Consider the following 25900-nt stretch of genomic DNA (forward strand, 5'->3'; position numbering starts at 1 on the left):
AGTTAAAATGTGAAAAGTAAATGTAACAATTATTTTAAATTGTTATTTTAAACAATTGTCAGCCTGTATATCAAATAAAATAAAGGTATATCTTATAACTTTATAAGATAAAGCAATGAAATTTAAAATCATTTACGTGGGTATGCACTCACAGATACACGGATGGATGAGCTTGTTTTGTTTTGTCTAAATTCTGATCTACATCACTCTGATTTTCCATTCCAGAATTAATTCAGATTGATATGTTTTCTTTAAAGAAGCAAAAATAGAAGATCCTGACTTTGCTGCTGGGTGTCTAGGTAGAACAGGTCAAATTATGGCAGGGATCTCGCTATGGGTGCACACCCCATGAGGCTCAAAAGCCTTGCCCAGGGCTAAACAATATGATCATGGTTCACCGACAAAACCGTGCCGACAAAACCACAGGGACAAAATTGCGAGTTCAAAATCATGCCGAAGAATGAACACAGAAGCGCGCCGACAGAAGCGCACTCTAAACCTAACCCTAAAGGTAACCCTAAACCTTACCCTGAACCTAACCCTAACCCTAACCATGAACCTAACCCTTACCCTGAACCTAACCCTGAACCTAACCCTAACCCTTAACTTAACTGGTTCACCAACCCTTACCTTAACCGTAATGGCATTTCTGTCGGCGTTCTTTTGTCGGCACGCCTTTGTGGGTGCACTATCGACGTCGCTGTTTTATCACCGCGGTTTTGTTGGCGCACTGTTGTCGGGCACGCTTTTGTCGGGTCACGTATGATCGTGTACGATAATGAATCTTAGGCACCCAATGTATCCTAAAAGGGCGTGGCCATCTTCTAGGAATCTCAAGAGAACGGCATGTACATGACAAGTGGCACTAAACTCCTAATGGTTGCGCCACAGATTCAACATAATGGCATTCCAGTTAAACAATCCAGCTTTAGGTCCTTAGGTCTTCAAAACCCACCAAACAAGAGGGGTTGACAGTGCTCTAGTTGTGTTTATGTAAACCCCTTCCCAATTTTATCTCAGATTTGCTTGTGATTCCCATGGGAGTTATGTTGCACAGTCTGAGAATCCCTGCATACATAATGTTATTAGCAATACTTGATGTTATGTAGGATAGTTTGGCTTGGATCTCCACCTCTGATTATTAGTGATGTTTAATTTTTCTACAAGTCCAAAACAACTTGAAATAGAATAAAAGATTGTCCCATGTCTTCCGAGGAAGCCGTAATCGCTACTATACTGCCAGCCCAGGTACAACATACAGCAATATTCCTTAAACCTTTTGCCATCCGAGCACTCCGCATGTGGAATGCTCTATCCCAGGAAAGCCAGAAATTTCTTGGTGTTCTGGCAGTCGCTAGGAACTTTTCCTGTTAGTATTATTTGACTGATTCCTAATTGGCTTGAAAGTCGGGACTTTTAGTCTTCTGTTGTCTCTTTTCCTCCTCTTATAATGTGTTTGTTGTGTAACATGCTGAATTAATTTAAGAATCTCCGAAGACAAAACAGAAGGGCAGGATACAAACACATGAAAGGCCACCCATCTCTGTGATGCAGCTTCAGTATATACTGAAGTCCAGTCTTTTGCTTGGGGGAATAGCTTTTTCACCAAATTTAAGGAACTATCCACTGTTTTGCAATGCAAGACTCCTGGTTCAAGTGTTTCCACTGACAACAATGGCTGAAGCTGGTAGGGATGAATCACTGAACTGGATTGGAAAGAGGAAAGAGAAATAATTTAAGTCATTAAATCCAAACCCCTGCTTAGTGAAGGCATCAAAATTAAAGCACCCCCAGCACATGGTGGTCCATCTGCTTCGTTGCGTCCAGAAAAGACCTCACCACCTTTCTCCTAACAAATATTATTCTGCATACCCCACTGAGAACAAATCTTGATTATCTGCTGTGCTACTTTTAAGGCACTTCAAAAGTGCCTACTTTTTTTTCCCTTAAGGAAAGCATAAACACACTCAATTTCACCTTTATGTCTGCAGTTACTGATGTTGTGGCCCTCCAGCAGAGCTGGCAGCAGATTCTGACAAGTGAGGAGGTTGGGGAGGAAGATGGGCCAGTCCTGGAGTCTGGGGAAGCCTCTGATGAGGGCTCGGTGTCGGAGGCAGAGAGGGGGCCAGGGCCGTATGCCAGTTATCAGTTGCCTCATCAGTGAGGCAGACAAACAACTGGAGCCTGTTCCCAGTGTGCGCATGCGCAGAGTTGCCAGACGAAGGGAACAGCTAAAGAACACAGGTCGATTTGGGAGTAAGGCCACAGGTGGACAATAAATGTCCCCTCCCAGAGGACATAAAAGAGGAGCGAAAGGGGAGTGGAGTTTACAGGAGACAATTAGTTCGCTTAATTGGTTCATGACCCTCCGAGACTCCTTGCCAAGTTTTGCAGATATCAGCCTGGCAGCTCTCCAAGCCAGATAAGGTCTGTCACTGTAAATCCTCCCTTGAAAGACTTTCTGGATGTGAATGAGCAGAATTCACAGTCAATTAATAAAAGGGGTTTTTGTCGGGACAAGGAGTTTGTTTCATTCTCTTGGGAAGCCTAGGTGAGAACAGGGATGCTCAGATCTGTAGTGAACGTAATTTAGGGCCACTTAGCCAGATGAAAGAAAAGTTGCAAACTTTTCTTTTTCCTAATTTGCTTATTTTTTTTCATAAACACCACTCCTTTAAGAACAGGTTCTTCTCTCAATTCTTTAAATATGTAAACTTTCAATTTAACGAAACATGACTTGGTGCACTTTCAAACTGACAAAATCTGCTGGATCTGAGATTTGTCCAAATTATCATTCCTATACTAAGACTTATTCCTATAATATTGTATTATTATCAAAAATATTGCCCACATTCTGATGAGGGAAAAATTACCTGAGGGTGGGCTCCAGCCCAAATCCGAAAGCTCAAAAGAAAAGTCCTGGTGACTGACCCAGATTGGGTTCTGAATTATTATTCTGGGACACATTATATTTACCTTCATTCACTCAAAAATATTATCTGTTCAAATGAAGGATTGGGTTCCATTGACTGCATTTGCTTTTCAAATTTCAAGCAAGTCATAGCTTGCTCTTTTAATCCATTTTTTTAAAGAATTTAGAACTACTTAATTCAATCCTCTTCTATTATCACAAGTTGGGAGATTTTTTCACTGGTTCCCCAATACTGCATTCACTTCTTGACAAAGGCTTGCAATAACCCTTCTTTGTGCGACACAATAATTTCTCCAGTTTATATCTCTAGTATAGCCAACATGGAGTATTACTCTGCTTGCAAGTGTGAAAGCCAGCAGATTGTGTAACTCAGGTGAAGATCGCAAGGCTCACGTGACAGGAATGCTGGTTCTGAGGATTGCAATGTTCAAGAGAAGTGATTCCCCCCCCTCATTAAATCATGTTATTCATACAGTATACACAGTGGTGGGTTTCAAAAATTGTTCGAACCTACTCTGTGGGTGTGGCCTCCTTTGTGGGAGTGGCTTGCTGCCCATGTGACAGGATGGGAGTGGCTTGCCACCCATGTGACCGGATATGAAGATGCCGATGACACTTGTCAGAACCACCTTAAATTCCCTCACACACAGCACTGGGATGCATAAGAATATGATGTAAACTTGTCTTTTAAAAGGCATCTTTGGTTTGCGTTAAAACAACTTCGACACACGCAATGTTCTGATTGCACCACAAATGCAGGAGTCATCCTCACCTTTCACAGAGGCACTGAGTTTTATAAATAGGAGCATGATAGTGTAGAATAATCACATCCAAGGGCCAGTGGTGGGTTTCAAAAAATGTTTGGAGCCTCTTCTGTAGGTGTGGCCTGCTTTCCGGGTCCACTGGTGGAACCTCTTCTAACCGGTTCGGTAGATTTGACGAACCGGTTCCACCGAACAGGTGCAAACTGGTAGGAACCCACCTCTGAGTACACAGAATGATCATACCAAACAATAATTTGCCAAAATAAAAATGGGAATATTTATTTTTTTCTACTAAAGCAATAAACTCTTATGCTTATGCATTGGTCTTTATCAATCATTCCAATGTTATGTTTTACCTTCAGCTGTGTAGAAAATGTAGACATAACTCCATAAAAACAACTTAGGCCAAGTCACTGAACAATGCCAAGACCAAGATGAGTAGTGATGGCAAGCGAAGAGAGACCAACTTATTTGTAGAAATAAGTTAATCTCTCTTCACATAACTATATATCCATGGTTTCGTTAAGAGACAAGGTATTTTAAATATGTTCATTACAGTAAAAACTTCTACATTACTCGCACCAATTTGGGTCTATACAAATTGCAGCAGCATTTCCTGATTTTGTGTGAAGAATCGATCAGAAACCACTGTTATATACTGGAATTGGAGAGAGATTCTAAAACCATCACTGAGTGGCAGCCATGCACATGATAGCAACAGGGAAAACGGGAAGGACCCCCCGTGCAAATGAGATAAGACAAACTGACAAATCTGCAAATGTGTGCTGGACAAATTTAAACTGTACAAGTCTTGCAAAGTTATAAAGACATTCAGAAGCACATTTTCTTCTCCAGGACTCCCGCCCTGTGAAGATGCTGATTTTCATTTGGCTTCCTGAGGTTTCTTAGCATTCTGTTTTTCTTTTGCCTAGAAGATAAAAGTCAGGTAGAAAAGAAATTGTACCCGTTTTAGTAACATACATACATACGTTTGCTGTGACCCAACATGTGCAAGATTCTGCACTACCTTGAAATACTTCATATACAAACAGGACAGATTGTATGTCAACCATTCTTTCTGATTTAGAGCTGAGGGTTCCACCTTATCCATCAGCCAGGGTACACTGCAGATGCAGTCCTGCCTTTCTACAAGCAGAATACCTCCATCAATTTGTGGAGCAAATGAAGATGCAGCAGAGGCTCCCTGTTTAAGGAAGAATCACAATTTCCCCTTAATCCACCTGCTTTACTTCTCAAAACAGCATTGCAGAACAGCTGGTGCAGTGCGTGACCCGTCAAAACCGCGCTCGACTAAACCGCGCCCGATTAAACCGCGTCGCTGACGTCATCAACAGGGCGACAACAGCCAGCGCGGAGAAAGAAGGGCGCTTTAAATAGCGCTTTGAAAGCAAGCCGATTCAACTTAAGGTAAGGGTTAGGTTTAGGGTTAGGTTAAGGGTTAGGGTTAGGTTAAGGGTTAGGATTAGGTTTAGGTTAAGGGTTAGATTTAGGGTTAGGTTTAGGGGGGTTAGGTTTAGGTTTAGGTGTTAATTTTAGGTTTAGGGTTTACAGCGTGTTTCTGTCTCCGCGCTGTTGTCGCCCTGTTGATGATGTCAGCGACGCGGTTTAGTCGGGCGCGGTTTTGTCGGTGAACCGTTGTAGTGTAGTGTTGGCCTGAGAGTTCCCTGGGTGAACTTTCAGGAAACCATTCTCTTTTAATCTAATTGACTTCAAAGGGTTATTGTAGTAGGGATAAAATAAAGATATACACTGTAAGCTTGTTTGAGTTTATGGAGAAAAGGCAGGGCATGAATAATTATATTGGGCATTGAGAACTAGAGCCAGCCACTGGAGCACCAGTGCTGATGTTGTATTTTTAAAAGCTCGATGAAACATCAATGGTACATTAAATCCCCAAATTGTTCTTCACAATTACTGATTAAGCAGTCATTGATTTATGACAACTGGGACCAGCATTTTGGTTGCTAAGTGATGTGGTCATTAAGTGAATCGCAATATAATCAGACCTATTTTATGAGCATTTTCATCACAGTCATTAAGTGAATCTCTGTGGTTGTTAAGTGAATCTAACTTCCCCAATTGACTTGGAAGCTGTCTGGGAAGGTCACAGGCAAACCAGTTGCCAAGCACCTGAATTATGATCATGTGACTGGGTGATAGTGGCACAACAGTCGCAACTTTGAGGATGGGTCATACCTTACTTTTTCTGAGATTATCGTAATTTTGAATCATCATTAAATAAATGATCATTAGCTGACAACTATCATAATCAGGTTTTATTATCAGCATTTATTTACCTGTGTTATATAGAAAAATAAGTTATAAAGATAAAAATGCTTACTCGAATGTAAATTAGGCATTATTTTAAAAAGAGGACTTTTTAAACAAAATCTCATGTTAATTTTAGAAAAAAATTCAGTTTTGCACCCAGATTTTCAGCCTCTTTTTTGAGGGAGAAGGTGCGTCTTATACTCCAAAAATATGTTAATTTTATAGGAGACTTTTTTTATAAAACAAATGCTGTGGAGACACAATATAAATTCATGATTTGGGGGAATAAAATCCAATTGTTAGAAAAGATCCCATTTAATCTTTTAAGGAAAGGCCTCATTATTAAGAACCAGTTGAGGTTATTGATCCTGGATGTACCAGAGATAATGATTGTTGTGACTTAGGGCAAACCAGAAGCTATTATTGACTTTCTGCGAGTGAAATACAATAAATAGATTGTTAACAGAGGGTTTAGAAGTTTAATTTAGTTGTTCGTTTAACTTGTTAAATATGTTTTTATATACAAGATGGATGTCAGCCTAAGTGAGTTGGGTAAATAGTGTTGTTGAAATTTACAAATTGTGTGCCTGCTTCTCAAGGGGAGATGAATTATTACCTTTGAAATATATTTATCAGTATTCAGCTAGGAGGGACAATTTATGTATATGTCTGTTTTGGTTTTTTATGCATTTTGGGTGTAGTCTTGTTTAGCTTTTTTTCTGTATTTTTCGAGTATTTTAATGTTTTGAAGAAAATAAAAAAAATTAAAAATAAAACAAAGTATGATTTTAAAATCCCTTCCGAAGATCAAATATTCTCTTCCTATCAAGTTAAATATGGCTCTTCACACCTGATTATACCCCTTGCAACCCAACACACTAAATTACAAAGAGCTGGGTCCAGTTTTAATCATACTTAGACATTTACTGAAGTCAGTGAACTTAAATTTGGCCATGACTTACAAGTCACGTATATATTTTGAATATATTTGCCCTCAACTACTACTCAATAGAATTACTGTCAAACATGCTTTTTAAAATCTTCTGGTGAAAGCTTGGTGGCATGGGATGAGCTAAACATGCATATGAAAATTGTGAAAAGCGAGGAACTGAACTAAACTATTCATTTAAAGGGGAGGGGGGGGCTTATTGGTAAAACCTTTAAACTGGTCTTCCCAAGCATTAGAATCTCATATTTTACATCTAAAGCAGGAAAGAACATGTTCGAGGCTGTTTCAGGATAAGAATCAAAATCAGGTTAGATGAAGCATTGCAGTTTAATAACCCTCAGAGGACAGAGGACAGGCAAAGCTTGTTATTTCTTTCCCAAACGTGCTTGGAATTTACTCATATCACTAAATCAGTGTTACAGCTAGAAATGGAACAGCAAAACAAATGAAAGTAATTAGAGAAATGAGAGAGACATTCTGCAGCTCAACTTTTTAGCGGAACGTATTCCATGCTTCGAGAATGCCATCTGGTGGCTGTACAGCTACCACAAAGCTCGTCCCCGTAGCTTTATCTCTCTCACTCAGAAGAGAAATCTGCAAATTACTTCTAATTTCCCACTCAGCCGGATGCTACAAATACTCCTTGACTTACAAGTTCATTTAGCGATTGTTTGAGGTTACAATGACACTGAGGAAAGTGGCTTGTGACTATTTTTTTCCCACACTTAACAATCATTTCAGCCATCCCCCGTTGGTCTGGGATCGAAATCCAGATGCTTAGCAACTGACTTCATCTTTTGTGACACTTGCAATGTCCTGGGGTCATTGCAACCTTCGGACAAGCGAAGTCGATGGGAAAACTAGACTCACTTAAATTGAACACCTGAGATCGTTCACTTAACTATGGCTAGAAAAGCTGTAAAATATAGCAAAAGTCACTTAATGTCTATGTTGGCTCAATTGTGGTCATAAGTCAAGGACTGCCTGTACTCTCAAACCTCCACCTTCATAAAAGCCTATTGTGTTTCCCCCCAAATAAGACCCAATCTTTTTTTTGGGGGGGGGGGGGTGTTCCAAAATAAGCACTGGGGCTTATTTTTTGGGATGTCTTATTTCCCTCCCCCCCTTCTGCTTGCAGGAGGCTGATCTTCGCATCTCTCGGCATTCCCACGACCTGTGTGGTGTGTCGGGATCGTCTTCCTTCCTCCTACCTCTGCCTGCCGCTTGGACAGGTGATCAAGTCACCTGTGCTGTGCAGGGCTGTGGCTGCTGCCGGACACCACTGGCCCCCCATGCCCTCCGGTGCCAGCCATGCCCCCATTGACAAGGACCTTAACTAGGGCTTATTTTTTGGGGGGGTAGGGCTTGTATTAGGAGCACACTAAAAATCAGGTAGGATTCTACTCATAAGACAACACTTACCTTTTCTACTAGTGGAATCAACTGCTGATGTTCCGCTAACGTTTTTAGCAATTCCATGATAAACGGAAGGTAGTTGTGTTTTCTTCTGATGTTTTCAATCTGTGAGCACAGAAGAAACATGACACGAAATCAGCATTCGGTTCCGTTACAGAATGACTTTTGTGAGGCAATTTTCTGGATAAAAGCAGTAGATTGTTTCAGGAATGGGACGGGGTGGTGGTGGAGATACAGGGAAGGGGAGGGGAGATTATAGCTAATGGTTGTAATAAGAGAGATAGCTAATCTTCACCCTTATCGTCTTAATCCTTAGTTAAAAATTATCAGTGATAACAAAAGTATCCTCAGTCTTGCAATCAAGATATGCATGCAATTTTTTTTAAATTTTTTTACTATACTGTAGTTTAAATTATGTACTTAATCTTCGGTTTTTAAGATTAAGCTCAACATTTATATGTGGCTGACAAGAGAGATGGATTTGGTTTGAAAGCTTAAATGTCCCAAGAAGTAAAACAAACATTCAGCTTGTTAAGAAACTTGCTCTCTGAAAGTGGTAGTTAGCCTTTCTTCCAAAAGAAATACAACTGTTTAGCCCTTTAAGGATGAATAAAATTGTCACTTGAAATGACCACGGAACTTAAGTTGGCTATCCCAACAACCTGGTTGGTTCCTCAAACTGTGACCACAGAGGTCAGAGGTGACGCTTTCCGTTAGGAATCAAATATTAAAAATATATAAAGGTGAGCTAAAATAAAGGAAGAATTTGAAAACAGCAACCAAATGAATTAGATTACAAGCTATCTGACCTTGCGGCAGGGACCAAGTTGCACTGCTCCCTAGAAACAAGGCAGAAAAGAAATTTCAAAAAGACACGAGACTGGAAGAGATTATCTAGCCATGAAATAATCACGAACAGCCTGAGCGAAGCTGCTCTCCAACAGAGAGATTCACATTCTGGAAAGTGATGGGATTCCCCTTTTTTCTCGCTTTTGAATTTTCTTCTCACTATTCTTTGCAGAATTCTTCTGGCTAAGAAATATTCCTGCTTGCTGAAGACCTCCACACAGATTCCTCCTCCAAAGATATCTTACTGGATATAGCAATAGCAGTAGACTTATATACCGCTTCATAGGGTTTTCAGCCCTCTCTAAGCGGTTTAGAGTCAGCATATCGCCCCCAACAATCTGGGTCCTCATTTTACCCACCTCGGAAGGATGGAAGGCTGAGTCAACCCTGAGCCGGTGGGATTTGAACCGCTGAACTGCTGATCTAGCAGTAGCCTGCAGTGCTGCATTTAACCACTGCGCCACCTCGGCTCTTAATGGCCAAAAATATGGCCAAAAATATCAGCAAGATCTCCTGCAACAACTCATCCGTGTAAAATTTTAGTGACTGTCGAAAAGCGATTAACTGTGATGAAAAAAAAAAAAGACTTATGGCTGGTCCTCACACTTATGACCATTGCAGGTTGCGATTCAGATGCTTGGCAACCGACACCTATTTGAGCATCCCTGGATCACATGACTACCATTTGCAATCTTGTCAGAGAGCTTCGAACAAGCGAAATCGGTAGGAAAATTGGCATTTTCTTAATGATCCTCTAGTCTACTTAAGAACCTCGGCAAAATAGATCGGGAGTGATTCATCTAACGACTGTGTTGCTTAGTGACGGAAGTTCCAGTTCCAAATGTTGCTGCGAAATCAAGGACCACCTGTATATCTCCAAATACTCGGGAGAGCTGCTTAACCATAGTTGCTGGAAGCAGATAGAATAACCATCACGGAGAGGTTAAAAAGTCCGAGTATTTGTGTCTGTGTGGAATTGTCTTCACTGGGCTAACTGGAGACTTAGCGAGTCAATCAGCGTTTTGGATTTCAATAACTATTTTGCTTTTAAAATAATATTTTTAAAATATTTAAAAATAACACATTCACTATTTTCTTACCGCATTATTGGAGTATAAGAGGGTGAAAATCTGGATGCGTCTTATATAGTGAGTACAGAATTTTGGGCCCCCTGAAACCCCACCCCCTTTGCAAAATGGCCGTGCATACCCTTTAGGAGGCTTCCAGAATGCTCTCGGGTGCTGGGGAGGGAAAAAATGAGCAAACAAATGGGCCGGTTTTTGCTCACTTTTGCCCCCTCCCCGTCGCACTCTATAAGCCTTTTTTTTGACAAAAAATGGGCCATTTTTACAAAAAACAGGCCATTTTTGGGAGGTTTGCAGAGTGCAAAAACTTCTTTTTAAATTTGCCTCTTCAAAATCTTGGTGCGTCTTATACTCCGGTGGGTCTTATACTCTGAAAAATACGGTATTTTTTACTGTGTAGTCAGCTGTATAAATGATTACGCCTAGATGCTGATTTGCAGAAAGATACCATGTTTCATTCTGTATGATATAGCTGTGTCACCAGGTATTCATTAGGGATTTCTTGAAGCATACAATTTTATTAGGGGTGCCTAAACTTTTCACAAATGGAATTTGCTTTTTGAGAATGTTTCCCTTGAACTTTCAAATAAGATTGCAGTAGTACTTTGAAAGCAAAAGAAAATGAGTGATGTGTACATGATTTGCTCTCTTTTTTTACAAATAGGCTAGGGAATTTAATTTTCTCAGGTACGTTTTCTGTTTTTGTACACACCCCACTTTCACACTATGCTTTGGGAATATTTTTTTTTATTCCCCAGAAACTGACCAGGTGTTCTTCAATTAGAAATATGATAGTGATGGAAAAGATTAATTGAAAGGTTGCTAGCCCATCAATATATACCTGTCTCTGCAATGTAGAACCAGGGTCCTTGTATGGGCATGATAAAAATAAAATTTGGGCGGTCCAAAAAAGAAAAAGGAAAGTGATGACTCTTGAAAGATGCTCAGAGAAATCAGTGTAAAGCTGGGCTGATTAAAAAAAAAATACCAAAACTCATTTCTTTGAGCCAGAATGACACAATCGTTTTTGATGCAAAGGTTGAATTCGGTCTTTGAGACGGATGATACTTACGCTAGAAAATGGAAGGGGAACCGAGAAAAAAAAAAGAACCAAATAAATGAAATTATTACTTTTGAGTAACTAAAATGAAATTGATACAGTTCAATAGGGGAATACGCAAACAAGCCAGCCTTCCATGAAAACCGATTTCTCTTTATGATTCTCAAACATTAAGATCTTACACAAGGAACAAAAATAAGGAATTGACATTCAAGGTATTACTAATCCACCCAAAAATATTTGAAAATATTTTCCCCCAGAAATCTGCATTGGAGAAGAGATGCTAAAATCAAGTCCCATCACAACTATCTCTGCCTTATTAGTAGCAAAAAACACACCGGGGAAGACAACAGGAGGGAACCCGAGTAGGGAAAATGTTAGCAAGTGTTTTATCTCTCTTTTTCTTTTCTTGTGCCTCTGAATCAGTCTGAACTCCTAGCGCAGTGTTTCTCAACCTTGACGACTTTAAGTCCTGTGGACTTCAACTCCCAGAATCCCCCAGCCAGCACAGCTGGCTGGGGGATTCTGGGAGTTGATGTCCACAGGACTTAAAGTCGCCAAGGTTGAGAAACACTGTCCTAGCCACTGACCAGACGGCTCCCTACAGTTTTCTTGGCAAGCTTTCAAAAGTGGTTGGCTTTGCACCCAGGCAGGACTGGAATTCAGAATCTCCTGGTTTTTTAGCCTGACGCCTTAACTACACAAAACCATGGATATCCCTGATACAAATTCTTTATTTACCGTATTTATCGGCGTATAACACGCAGTTTTAAAACTAAAATTGGAAGCTTAAACCCTGCCTGCGTGTTATACGCCGATCTCAGCCTGGCGGCAGCGTCACACAGACTGTGGAAGGAGCGGGAGAAGGAGGGAACCAAAGAGAGCTTTTACCGAGTCTGCGCCCCACAGCCAGGACCGTCCTGGCGCCTCCAGCCGCGTTTCTTCCTGCAAAGCCATTCGGGCAACCCGAGAGTTCCGCTTGACGCCAGAAGGGCTTTGCAGGAAGAAACGCGGCGTTTCTTGTGTGTGTGTCTGTGTGTGTGTGTGTCTGTCTGTCTCCGCCATCCCCAACCTCTACACCTTGCAGGACTGCTGCGCCTTTGAGAAGCCGGGGTGGGGGGGAGAGGGGGACGGGAACGACGCCTAACCCCCACCCACACAACCCGGTCCCCGGGAATGCCGCTCCCGCCGTTCAGAAACCGAGGGGGAGAAAAGTTCAAAAGCCGCCGGAGCCAGCTGGAAAAGGAGCGACTTTCCCCATTAGCCGGCGCCCTCCGCCAATCCGCAACGGCCTCGCAAGTTAAAAACCGAAGGAAGGCGGCGAGCTCAGCCAAGCGCGGCCAGGCAGCCAGCGGCGCGCACCGGCTTCCCAGCGCAGGGAACTTCTCCGGCGGCTGGGGGGAGGCCGTCAAGCGGAACTCTCGGGTTGCCGAGAGTTCCGCTTGACGCCAGAAAGGCTTCTGCAAAGCCCTTCGGGCAACCCGAGAGTTCCGCTTGACGGCCTCCCCCCAGCCGCCGGAGAAGTTCCCTGCGCTGGGAAGCCGGTGCGCGCCGCTGGCTGCCTGGCCGCGCTTGGCTGAGCTCGCCGCCTTCCTTCGGTTTTTAACTTGCGAGGCCGTTGCGGATTGGCGGAGGGCGCCGGCTAATGGGGAAAGTCGCTCCTTTTCCAGCTGGCTCCGGCGGCTTTTGAACTTTTCTCCCCCTCGGTTTCTGAACGGCGGGAGCGGCATTCCCGGGGACCGGGTTGTGTGGGTGGGGGTTAGGCGTCGTTCCCGTCCCCCTCTCCCCCCCACCCCGGCTTCTCAAAGGCGCAGCAGTCCTGCAAGGTGTAGAGGTTGGGGATGGCGGAGACAGACAGACAGACACACACACACACACACACACACACACACACACACACAAGAAACGCCGCGTTTCTTCCTGCAAAGCCCTTCTGGCGTCAAGCGGAACTCTCGGGTTGCCCGAAGGGCTTTGCGGGGAAGAAACGCGGCTGGAGGCGCAAGGACGGTCCTGGCTGTGGGGCGCAGACTCGGTAAAAGCCTCTCTTTGGTTCCCTCCTCCTCCTCCTCCTCCTCCTCCTTCTTCTTCTTTCTGGAGCCCCTTCCTCAAAGATTTGGTACCAAAGCAATGGCGGTGAGGAAGTTGTGTCTTTTGGATTTTGCACTGTTGTCTTTTCAATGGTTCTCAGACTGGTTGAACCTTTAGCAGCTGGGGTGATATTCTTTACTGTTAAGGTTACAATTGGATGTGTTGGACAAATCTTAAAAGATGAAACTTTTATTAAAACGTTTGACTTAACTAAAAACGTCTTCCTTTTTCTTCTTCTTAAATATGATTTATTTATTTATTTTTACTTCAGAAGTTTGATGACCGTTGTACAAACTAATCCAACCTAAATGTAGAGGAGGAGAAGAAGGGGGGGGGGAATTTAAAAAGAGCAGAGGAAAAAGAAAAGAAAGCATGAAGAAAACATAAAGAAAGGGATGGGAGGGAGGGAAGGAAGGAAGGCACTTTATGTTGAAACAGAAAATATTATATAAGGAAGAAAATGGAAATAACTTTTTGCTCAAAGAGGTGTTTTTTCATTTCATATTTGCCTTTTAAGAGGAGTTAATGTTATAATTCATGTTCTAATGTTATAAATTTTAATCCAACATTAAGTTCCGAGCTTCCAAGTCATTTATTTTTAATGAAAAAAAATTTTACTCAAATTTTTGTGTTAAAATGGGGGATGCGTGTTATACGCCGGTGCGTGTTATACGCCGATAAATACGGTATATCTCATCTTTATTCATTTACAACTAACTCAAGGCAGCAAATATGTCCAACGCAACCTTCCTTCTCTTATTTTTCCCACAATAACCCATGAGGTGAGTTGGGTTGAGAATGTCCTGCATGTCCTCCTGACTTTTTATTTATTCCGAGAGAACAGACAAAACCGTAGAGAAAAGTGCGAACAAGCAAACGTAAGAAGAGAAAGTCCCATTTCCTTGGTTCTTGATAGTGAGATTTAAGAATAACTTTGAAAATCTGGATCATTTATTTATTTTTTGTTATTATTTTTTTATTATACAATTTTCTTGAGTTAAATATAAAATTTCTATGTTCACAGTAACAGTGTACTGTGTGGGTACAATTTAAGTACAGATAGGTCTTATACACACAGTATTTATGACTACTATTCTCAAATCCCATTCACCATCATCTTCACTTGTCCTTATTAAAAAAAATTGCATTACTTAGTTAAACACTGTTGTTTTTATCGATAATCAATTGATAATATCAAACATTATAGACATCAGATAGAGATTAAATTTATAACCATTATCCTCCAAATAATCATAAGGTTTATTTGTCATAATTATTCAAAGTTCATTCTTTAGTTATACCCATTACTTCATCATTTACATATCCACGTTTCTAACTTCTTCTTCTATTTTCTAACCCTTAATAAAATAATTCCCAAGTTAAAACAAGTAATATTTTCCCCATTTCTAGATCTGGATCATTTTTAATGGGGGTAGTTTGATACGACATTGCTTTCTTTTTTTTCCTAAGAGGCAATGACTCAACTTGAATGTACCGTATTTTTCGGAGTATCTTTTTGCCTCAAAAAAGAGGCTGAAAATCTGGGTGCGTCTTATACATTGAATACAGCATTTTTTCCTCCCGGAGACCCGCTTCCTTCACCAAAATTGGCGTGCATACTCTTATAGAGGCTTTCAGAGAGCTCCTGGGGGCTGGGAGGGCAGAAATAAGCGAAAAACGGTCTGCTTTTTGTGCCCCCCGCCCCCAGCAGCACTCTATAAGCCTCCATAATGCTATGCATGCCATTTTTTTTTTACAAAAAAGGGGGCCCGTTTTTACAAAAAAGGGGCATTTCTTTGCTCATTTCAGGGGGGGCACCCCCCAGGAGCACTCTGCAACCCCCCCCCAAGGCTATTCATGCCTTTTTTGGGGGGGGAAAACGGCCCGTTTTTGGGAGGTTTGCAGAGTGCAAAAACTCCCCCCCCTTTGGAAAGCTTTTTAACTGATGAGAATTACATTGATCAAGTGCTGTGCCAGCAGAAACAAAGTCTTAGGTGCTGCGTATTTCCTTCTCCAGCACATGGATAAATACACCTGGAAACATCTACCTACCTACCTACTCACTCTCTCCCTACCTACTGTATTTCTCTCCCTCTCTCTCCCTCTACCTACCTACCTACCTACCTACCTACCTACCTACCTACCCACCCCCTTCTCTATCTATCTAGAGCCGAGGTGGCGCAGTGTTTAAATGCAGCACTGCAGGCCACTTCAGCTGACTGTTATCTGCAGTTCAGCGGTTCTAATCTCACCGGCTCAGGGTTGACTCAGCCTTCCATCCTTCCGAGGTGGGTAAAATGAGGACCCGGATTGTTGTTGGGGGCAATATGCTGACTCTGTAAACTGCTGAAAGCCCTATGAAGCGGTATATAAGTCTAACTGCTATTGCTATTACTGTATTTTTTTCTCTCTCTCCCTACCAACCTACCTACTCTCTCTGTTTCTCCCTACCTATCTACTTATTTCTCTCCCTCTCTATTCCTGTCTCTCTATACCTCTATCTACCAACCTACCTACTCTCTCTCTCCCTACCTACCTATTGTATTTCTCTCTCTCTCTCTATCCCTTCATCTACCCAGCTACCTAACTACTTTCTCTCCCTACCTACCTATTGTATTTTTTCTCTTTCCCTCCCTCTCTATCCTTCTATCTACCTACCTACTTTTTTTTAAAAAATTGCCTCTTCAAAACCTTGGTGCGTCTTATACTCCGGTGCATCTTATACTCCAAAAAACACGGTATTTGGTTTCTACGATTACTTTTGTTCTGAACATTAAAGAGCACATTATTCTACAGTGGTTATCACTCTGTGGAAAACAACTTAGCACAGGGTTAATGTTTCAAGCGAATAGATTACCTCTTTCTGCTATTCAAAAAGAGCAGTCTACATACCTTGTACCTTTTCAATTTTTGGTTTTCTTCTTCAATTAACATCTGATACTTTGCAACTTCAGATTGAACGGAACTTAGCATATTACTGCTCTGGTCTGTATCCATCGGCTCTTCCTGTTGAGAAAAATAGTTTTAGTAAATTAAATAACAGCATTTTGAACATGGCATCCATTCAAGAAATGCAGAACATAAATAATATACATTGAACTAAAGAATTGATTCCATATTTTGAAAGCTAAAGCATCAGATGCAGACTTTTAGAAAACTTAACATATAGGAAAAATAAATCCAAACTCTTGATTTGGGCAATATTATTTTAGGACCAATTGTAACACCACAAGACTGTATGCAATCATTTGTATTTTCGAGAACTGTTGATCAAATGAAACAAAAACTTCTTTTGTAAAGCATACAATCCACCTCTTTGCCGCCTTCTAGTGCTTGATTTTAATGCTTGGCAAATTGCACTTAATTTGCTAATGTTCTGCAGTTTGATAGTCTACCCTAGAAGCTATATTTTTCAAATAATCTGTATAATGCAGTTTTCTTTAGAAGAATCTCCCTTTTAGGAAAATGATAGAAACCTTATTCAAAATTGTAATAGTTTCTGGAAGAAGCATTTTGAAGTTAAATAAAGGCAGTTTAATTTCAGTTTATCAACTCACCATTTTCAAGGTTCAAAAGAAATTGATAATGCTTAGTTACTGAATGGGGAAGGGGAGGGAAGGAACGGGAAAAATCATGTTATCTAAATCTGATACCTGCTTTATGATTTTATATTCTTAAATCACTCTTATATAAATCTCTTAGCTTAGCTTCTAAAATGTAGCATCAGGTGTTCCAGGTATTTCATTCCCCCTCACATCCCAGTCATTACAAAGAAGCGTATCTAATTGATAAATACCTCCGCCAGCTGTCTCTGCAGATTTGCAATTTTCTGTTGGTATATCATTTTTCTATCTGATACAATTGCCATCAGATTAAACCTTATCTCACCTTCACTATACCTGCAAAACACAAGAGTTGTTACATATTACTGTTACTACGTTATGAGTTTCAAAATATTCAGATATTAAATCCTTTTGGAGCATTTTAATAATACAACAAAACAAAGCCAAGATTCAAACTGAACATTTCTCTCTATTTATCACATAAACAATGGAGAGGTTCAGTGATGGAGCCCTTCAAAGTGTTAATAGTTGCCAAATATATACAAAGCACTCCTGATTAAAACCCCTGTGATGAGACTCCAATCCTTTTCTGTACATTTGTCAGCTATGCTGACCTGAAAGCTGAAGTTTGATGCTTAAAGATTTCAGGAGGGCAAATAACATTGTAACTTTTGTTTTAATCTAAGTAACTAAAATAAAAATGAAGATGGAATAATATGTTTATGTTATGATTCTCCATATATTCCTTTCCTAAGCCAAGTAGCTGCAGGCACTTTTGATATGGTTACAGTGGATCCCTATTTCTGTTGTATGAAGAACTCCACTGTAGCTGCTTCTGGATTAGCTAAATAAAAGCATGCCTGTTGATCATAAGGCTGACATAGTAAAAGAGAATTTCCAAAAAATTGTTTTCTATAAATAACCAGATAAGTAAAAGCCATTGTTTCAATTTCTTCAGCTAGCTTACTAAGAATAAAATCTAAATGTTTTTATTTTGTAAAAGCAAGAGCTTAAAATATAGATATGAACACTTACTTTTGTATCCGTTTTTCTATCACTGGCCTTACAGCATTGATCCAGTCATCTTGATTGCACACTCCTAACATGAAAATACAAAAATAGATAGGCTTAAGATACAGGAGGATCTTGACAAACTTGAACATTGGGCATTATCTAACAAAATGAAATTCAATGTTGCAAAAAGTAAGGTTCTACATTTAGGCAAGAAAAATGAAATGCGCGGGTACAGTATAGGTGGTACCTTGCTCAACAGTAGTAACTGTGAAAACGGATCTTGGAGTCCTAGTGGACAACCATTTAAATAGGAGCAAGCTGTGTGCATCAGCTGCCAAAAAAGCCAACACAGTTCTAGGCTGCATAAACAGAGGGAGAGAATCAAGATCCCGTGAAGTGTTAATACCACTTTATAAGGCTTTGGTAAGGCCACACTTTGAATATTTGCATTGAGTTTTGGTCACCACGATGTAGAAAAGATGTGGAGACTCCAGAAAGAGTGCAGAGAAGAGCAACATAGATGATTAGGGGACTGGAGACTAAAACATATGAAGAACGGTTGCAGGAACTGGGTATGTCTAGTTTAATGAAAAGAAGGACTAGGGGAGACATGACAGCAGTCTTCCAATATCTCAGGGGTTGCCCCAAAGAAGAGGGAGTCAAGCTATTCTCCAAGGTACCTGAGGGTAGAACAAGAAGCAATGGGTGGCAACTAATCCAGGAGAGAAGCAACTTAAAACTGAGGAGAAATTTCCTGACAGTTAGAACAATTAATCAGTGGAACAGAAGTTGTGAATGGCCCAACACTGGAAGTCTTTAAGAAGATGTTAGATAGCCATTTGTCTGAAATGGTATAGGGTTTCCTGCCTAGGCAGGGGGTTGGACTAGAAGACCTCCAAGGTCCCTTCCAACTCTGCTATTGTATTGTATAAATAATACAAATCAATACACAGATGTACGTTTGCAACATGAAGTCATGAAATCAAGTTATCTCAACCTTGTTTATATAAGCTCTGCTACCATCACTATCTCCAACAATGATGTATTGTATTATGGACCTAAGTATCCATAAAAAATAAAACGGTGGGTTCTTTGCAGGCCAGTTCTTGGGAAATGTGCTGACCAATTCAGAAAAATAGATGGTACAGAGCACCCTTGAGCTAAAGAGTGAAAGGAAAAGAACATTTTGTTGAACTGATTTTGATTGACATCATCTCTCATGATAGTCATTTTCTGGCTGTATCTGTAACCTGCTCTTAAAAAATTCCAAGTATTTCCATTAGCTTCCCTTCCCCATTAATACATTCAGAATGTCATCATCTTCTTTTAATGACCCCACAAATCCCTTGCAGGTGGAGTCTGGGCAAGTGAATGGAACGGGAGGGTTTACTGGCCGGATGTCCTTCCTGTCGCCAATGCAGAGTTATTGTCGATGTACCCAGAGAGAGAAATAACTGCCTCTATGTAGGATTGAACTCACAGCCTCCTGATCGTGAGGCGAGAGCTCCACTCATACATTCAGAAGGTCATGCTGTAGTTAAAAAAAAACTCAGGTTAAAAGAGCTGACAACTACATAGGTGAGATGAAAATATTACCTAGGTCTATTGGACCTTCCCTCAAACCATCCAATTCATATAATCGACCATTGACAGGAACGTAGCTGACAAAGTGAAAGGCATCTTCTTCTTTTGCTGTTGACTTTGCATCAAATTCAAACATCTGTTGTCTGCAAGAGAAGTTCAACGCATGAAAGAATGGTAAAACAGATTTTTAAACAGATTTTACTTGGGAAACATTTCAACATCTTCTTACCTAGCAAAACTGTTATGAACTTGCCGTATCACTTCTGAGTTACTTAATGCTAAGCCTTTCATCTGAAAGGAAAAAGAAAGATTGTTAATTACATTAGTGCTTGACTTACAATCATTCGTTTAGCAAGCATTCAAAGTTACAACAGCACCAAAGAAAAAAAAGGTGCTGGTTTTTGCAACTGGTTCTCATAGTTACAACAGTCACAGCATCCCCATCCATGGGCTATGATCAAAATCCAGGCATTTGGCAAACAGCATGTGTTCTTGGTAGATGTCGTTTCTAGGGTAACGTAATGGCCATTTCTGACATTTACCAACCAGTTTTTGACAAGCAGTGGGGAAGCAGAAATCACTTAATGACTGCATGATTAATTTAACAACTCAAGTGGTTAGTTTAGCAACCATGATTTTAAAAAGGTTGTAAAATAAGGCACGGCCCACATAAGAATTAACTTGCTTAGAATGGAAATTCTGATCCAAATTATGATCATAAACTGAGGACGACCTATATCGCTCATCTTCAAGATATTTTCTCAAATATCATTTTTACACATACCGCTGCATCAAAGCTTTGAGAGAATTCCTTGAACTCAGACAGTGTTTCTCCTAAGTGGATATCTTGATGGGTGCAGTTCAACAAAACACTTACTATTGCTTGAGTTGCACAAGCATTATTTATTACCTGTAAAGAGTATAACAAATAATTTAATTTGTGCAAATTGTGGAAATCACTAACTTTACTTACTGCAATCCCCTTTAAACTTCAAAACTGTTTTTATGGGTCTATGTTTGCAAATGTCAAATATACCTGATGCGAGTTTATCCTTCAGTGTTTTTTTATGTAAACAACTTACACATGTTCATCCATTCCTGTAATTCACCCTAAATGGATTTAACATAACAACACCAGTTGCTTGTGGTTGCCATAATGTTATTATTTTGGTTTGCATTATTAAATGGACCAATGGTTGCACGAGCCATTTAATTTGCTGGGAATGAATAATCAGTCTATTCTTTGTTAATAACTTGTCTGATAACTATACACATATTTTCTTAAGAAATAGTAACGATTGATGGCTAAAGAGTTCTGTATTTGGAAATGTTCCTTCGAAGGATAGAAAAGAAAAGAAAAGACAAACAGAAAAACATAAGAAAATCTAGGAATTAAGGTTTGTCTAAACAATAATTAGTTTATAATGAAAAGAATCTTATTTTATGAAATCAAATGTTAGATTATGCTTTAGTGCATCACAAGTTCTTAAATTACCTAAGTAAAACTTTCGTTTCTCAATTTTCTATCCAAGTTAAACTGACTTAACGGTATATTCTCATGTGATCAGGTTAACATACAGTATTATCACCACAAATTTAAGCAGAGAGAATTGTAATTCTGCTATTACCTCACACTAAGTAGTTAGCAGAGTTGGGTTTGAAAGGTAGCAGGCAAGGAAAGCAGTCCTCTGTTCCTAAAGTCGTGGTAATTGCAATGTCACAATTCAGTCTGTTCCTAAACACACCAGAAGTCACCTTGTCCTATTCTACCTTGTTCCTCCTTAAATGCTACACAGGTGACATCCTCCTCATGGGAAACGGACATTCCAAAATACATTCTACCCCTGGAGTTAGATTTTACTGCACTCTGCTTGCTCCCTTAACACATCAAATCGAGTCGAACACATTTCGTTCCATTTTAAAGATATTAGAATCCTGAATCAAAATGAAAAACAAATAAAAAACAAAGTCCAATTTCATCATATTGAGACAATATATAGGTAGTCCTTGACTTACAAACACTTCACTTAGTGATCCATCAGTTACAACGGCACTGAAAAAAAAAGTGACATGACTGGTTTTCACACTTATCGTAATGTTTTCATGGCAAGATAATTAAAATTCAAATGCTCGGCAACTGAATCTTATTTGCAGGGTCCCTGAGTCACATGATCATCTTTTGTGATCTTCTGACAAGCAAAGTCAATTGGGAAGGTAAATTCATTTAAGAACCTTGTTTACTAACTTAACAACTGTGGCATGGAAAGTTGTAAAATGGGGCAAAATTCACTTAAGTGTTTTGCTTAACAACATAATTTTTGGACTCAGTTGCGATCGTAAGTCAAGGACTGCATGTATATGGTCAATTCCATAATTTTAAAAATGTCATCCATAAATTTGCTTAAAAAAGGCAAACTATATACTTATTAATTCAGAAACTTCCTGCTAGCAGAGAACACACAGCTTTGTAGATCGTGAAGCATTTTCCATGATTAGAACCAGAACATACAGGCATACCTTTAGTAACACTACAATTATGCGTTCACATTATTTATAAATTAACATTTTTGTTTAAATGTTAAAAATAAAAATGCGACATACATTTCTAGTTCTATGCTAAAATGATTTTTTCTGCACTTCACAGAACCTGTCTGGCCATGTTTCTGTTTCATTTACAGTATCTCAGAATTATTGTGATGAAATACAATATTTCATCACAATATTTCAGAAGATAATTTTTTTTTTACTTAAAAAGAAACTGTCCCAGATACACAAGAGTTTTCCAATTTACCATACCTGTTTAGCAAAAAATAATGTATCTAATCTAGAATCCTGAACAACAGAACCAGCTGGTTCTTCTCCCGGTTGCCATTTGAACAAAAATATCAGTCCGTGAACTGGCCTACAGATAAAAGAAAAACACAAAATATATTGAAAACTGAAACATATATACTGATCAGGAAATTGAATTGAATTGATTATATTTCTATGCTGCCCTTTTCCCCGAAGGGGACTCAGGGCGGCTCACAACCCAAGTCAAGGGGTGTGTGTGGTACAAATAAGGAATAAAAAAGAACACGAACAAAACAATACCACAATTTAAAACACACAACAACCATACCATTCGAGGGGGGACAAAAGCTCATCAGCCCCAGGCCTGTCGGAATAGCCAGGTTTTAAGGGCTTTGCGGAAGGCCTGGAGGGTGGTGAGGGTTCGAATCTCCACGGGGAGCTCATTCCAGAGGGTCGGAGCAGCCAGAGAAGGCTCTCCTCCGGGTAGTCGCCATTGGTCGGCGGATGGTATTCGGAGGAGGCCTAATCTGTGGGATCTAATCGGTCTATTGGAGGTAATTGGCAGCAGGCGGTCTCTCAAGTACCCAGGTCCAATACCATGAAGGGCTTTATAAGTGACGACTAGCGCCTTGAAGCGTATCCGGAGACCAATAGGCAGCCAGTGCAGCTCGCGGAGGATAGGTGTTACGTGGGTGAACCGAGGTGCACCCACGATCGCTCGCGCGGCTGCATTCTGGACAAGCTGGAGTCTCCGAATGCTCTTCAAGGGCTGCCCCATGTAGAGCACGTTGCAGTAGTCCAGTCTTGAGGTCACAAGGGCAATAAAGCTAACTGCATATTTATTGTATTTAAAGCATAGAAAACTTACTAGCAGGTGGAGAGGAAAACAATACTAAGCCTTCTAAAAATGTTGGAAGGAATCATACTTTCAGTTAATATTGTACGCTGTGTTCTATGAAATGCATACCTCCTTACTGGGCAATGGAGCACCTACACTTTGCAACAGGAACAGCAAATAACTTCACAGATCTCTGGCACCATTCAACCTCCCCTCCCCTTTAGGACTCACAATGTAACTATGCACTCCCAAAAGTAACTATACAGGGCTAGAATCTAAAAGGTATCTTCACTTCTTTTTCCAATAATGTAAATTGCTTGACTAAAATTGTAAATTTAATGAATTTATATGCTGCCTAATCCCGAAGGACTCCGGGCGGCTTACAGCAATACATATCTAAAAGAGTAAAAAATTAAAAAATAGAGAAGAAAAACAGGTTAAAAAAAACGCATCATGCAAAAAACGCATCATAAAGTTTGAGCAAATCTCCTTTACCAGTTGGGGGGGGGGGGGGAACATAGAACTTAATTTATACAGGAAGGAACATAAGGTAGATAACTACCAGCAACATACTTACTTTAATTTTTCAAAGTTCTCGGGCTCCAAACTCCATATCTCCTCAACCTGTGCTCCTCTGCAACCTGAAAATTAAGAAAACAGGTTGGAAGTCACCTAGGGGCAGTTTATATGGGGAAAAACCCAAGGGCAAAACTTAGCATTAATTTAAAAAGGAATTACAAGTCAATCCAGCTCTCCAAGCATCTGCCTTAGATATGTTTGTACTCACAAAATTCTGACGCAAATACATTTTGCTTTCAGGCGTTTGTTACATTATGTGTTGTTAAATCATAGATGCACAATTGAAATATAGATTTGGTGCATTTAACAGGATAGCCCCCCCCCCCAGCCAATCTTGATGGCTTTTGAAGAAGGGGGCAGCTTTGGCCCTAGTTAAAGAGCCGAGGTGGTGCAGTGGTTAAATGCAGCACTGCAGGCCACTTCAGCTGACTGCAGTTCTGCAGTTCGGCTGTTCAAATCTCACTGGCTCAAGGTTGACTCAGCCTTCCATCCTTCCAAGGTGAGTGAAATGAGGACCCAGACTGTTGGGGGCAATATGCTGACTCTGTAAACCGCTTAGAGAGGGCTGAAAGCCCCATGAAGCGGTATATAAGTCTAACTGCTATTGCTATTAATATTTGATTGGGAGACCACTAGGAAATCCTAGTAGACAAAGTTGGAAATGAATGGGGAAATGCTGATCTAACCAATGCACAATGACAAATGCATGTCTGAAGGGGCACTGATGGAAACATCTGGCTGCTGCTCTTTTTTGAAAATTGAGCTTTATGGAAAGCTGCTGTGTCACCTTCAAATGAACGAGAATGCAGCCCTCTCCCCATTTCCAAATTAATGGGAAGCAGTGCCTATTAATGCATTCCGTACATAAATAAACCACCTAGATTTATCAACAAATAAATAAATCTCCAGATCCATTCCCAGGGCATGAAAAAGGGTGTTATTTACACCGTCTCCATTCCCAATTTCCCATGAATTTTAATACCAAAGGAAAAGGAACAAAGGTAATTGTGCACCAAGGGGAGAAGAGGATTCTCTGCACGGGGGAGGAAATAATCCTATCCAGAGGATGCATCACTCCTTTAAAAGGAAAAAGAGAGAACAGGCTCACACGAGATGCTAAATAAGCAAGGCAGCTTTTGCCCCAGGCGTCCTCTCTGGTTATTCCTCAATTGCAAAACGGTCGTTAAGCGAGGAAGCGCCTTCTGTGCATGGCCAGAAACCGCATCCATCCTCAAATCAACGAGGCGTTTGCAAAACTGATCCCGGGGATCCCTGGGAGCGCAGCCGAGCCTCCTCTCTGGTTATTCCTCAATTGCAAAACGGTCGTTCAGCGAGGAATCGCCTCTAGTGCATGGCCAGAAACCGCATCCATCCTCAAAACAACGAGGCGTTTGCAAAACTGATCCTGGGGGTCCCTGGGAGCCCAACCGAGCCTCCTCTCTGGTTATTTCTCAATTGCAAAACGGTCGTTAAGTGAGGAATCGCCTCTAGTGCATGGCCAGAAACCGCATCCATCCTCAAAACAACGAGGCGTTTGCAAAACCGATGCCGCCGGGGATCCCTGGGAGCCCAGCCGAGCCTCCTCGGGACCCACGAAGGGGATCCAACCGGGGCGCTTCGGCCGGTCCTCTCCCCGTTTCGCCCCGCCACCTCCAGCCACAAACCTCACCGAAGCCCTTGATGAGCTCCGTGAAGACGCCCGGGTCGCTCTCCATCAGGCACCACTCGCCAGCGCTGCCCCCGCCCGCCATCGCGCCCAAGAAGCCGCTTCCCGCTCCGACCGGCCGGACTCCGCCAAGAGGCTCCGCTCTGCGACAACCGCGCGCCCGCCGACGGTCGAGAGCCAGGCGAGGCAAGGCACGCCGCCGCCGCTTTCCCGGCAGCCTCAGCGGCCGGCGACTTCGGCCTCGCCAGGGGCGCTCTCTCCCCCTATACTCGATGGTGCAGAGAGAGGGGAGCGGAATAACCAGAGAGATTGCGAGGCTAGGGCGGCCCCGGCGTGCCGCATTTCCGGCTTGCAATGAAAGAGGCGGGGTTTTTAAGAGCAAAGAGTCGAACCGGCGTCAATGAGAGTAAACCAACCCGCCCGAAGAC

General features: G+C 41.1%; 1 protein-coding gene across 2 annotated transcripts; it reads right to left on the reverse strand.

Moving 5' to 3' along the window:
* Positions 1-3949: 3949 nt before the first annotated feature.
* Positions 3950-25695, reverse strand: UCHL5 (ubiquitin C-terminal hydrolase L5). 2 transcript variants are annotated; one of them, XM_087726219.1, is made up of 12 exons: positions 25476-25695; positions 23805-23868; positions 22393-22498; positions 20381-20506; positions 19826-19887; positions 19609-19739; positions 18034-18097; positions 17232-17334; positions 16328-16441; positions 9163-9192; positions 8360-8458; positions 3950-4624 (listed from the first exon to the last, which is right to left on the reverse strand). In XM_087726219.1, the coding sequence occupies exons 1-12, from the start codon at positions 25555-25557 to the stop codon at positions 4580-4582; spliced, it is 1026 nt and encodes a 341-aa protein (XP_087582345.1). In that variant the 5' UTR covers positions 25558-25695; the 3' UTR covers positions 3950-4579. The 2 variants fall into 2 exon arrangements, with proteins under 2 accessions (XP_087582345.1, XP_087582346.1); XM_087726220.1 differs by lacking the exon at positions 9163-9192 and having other exon boundaries at positions 25476-25692.
* Positions 25696-25900: the final 205 nt, after the last annotated feature.

The sequence above is a fragment of the Thamnophis sirtalis genome, unplaced genomic scaffold, assembly GCF_051295495.1.
Source record: "Thamnophis sirtalis isolate CommonGarterSnake01/CBP01778 unplaced genomic scaffold, rThaSir2_p1.2 scaffold_12, whole genome shotgun sequence".
Taxonomy (NCBI): Eukaryota; Metazoa; Chordata; class Lepidosauria; order Squamata; family Natricidae; genus Thamnophis; species Thamnophis sirtalis.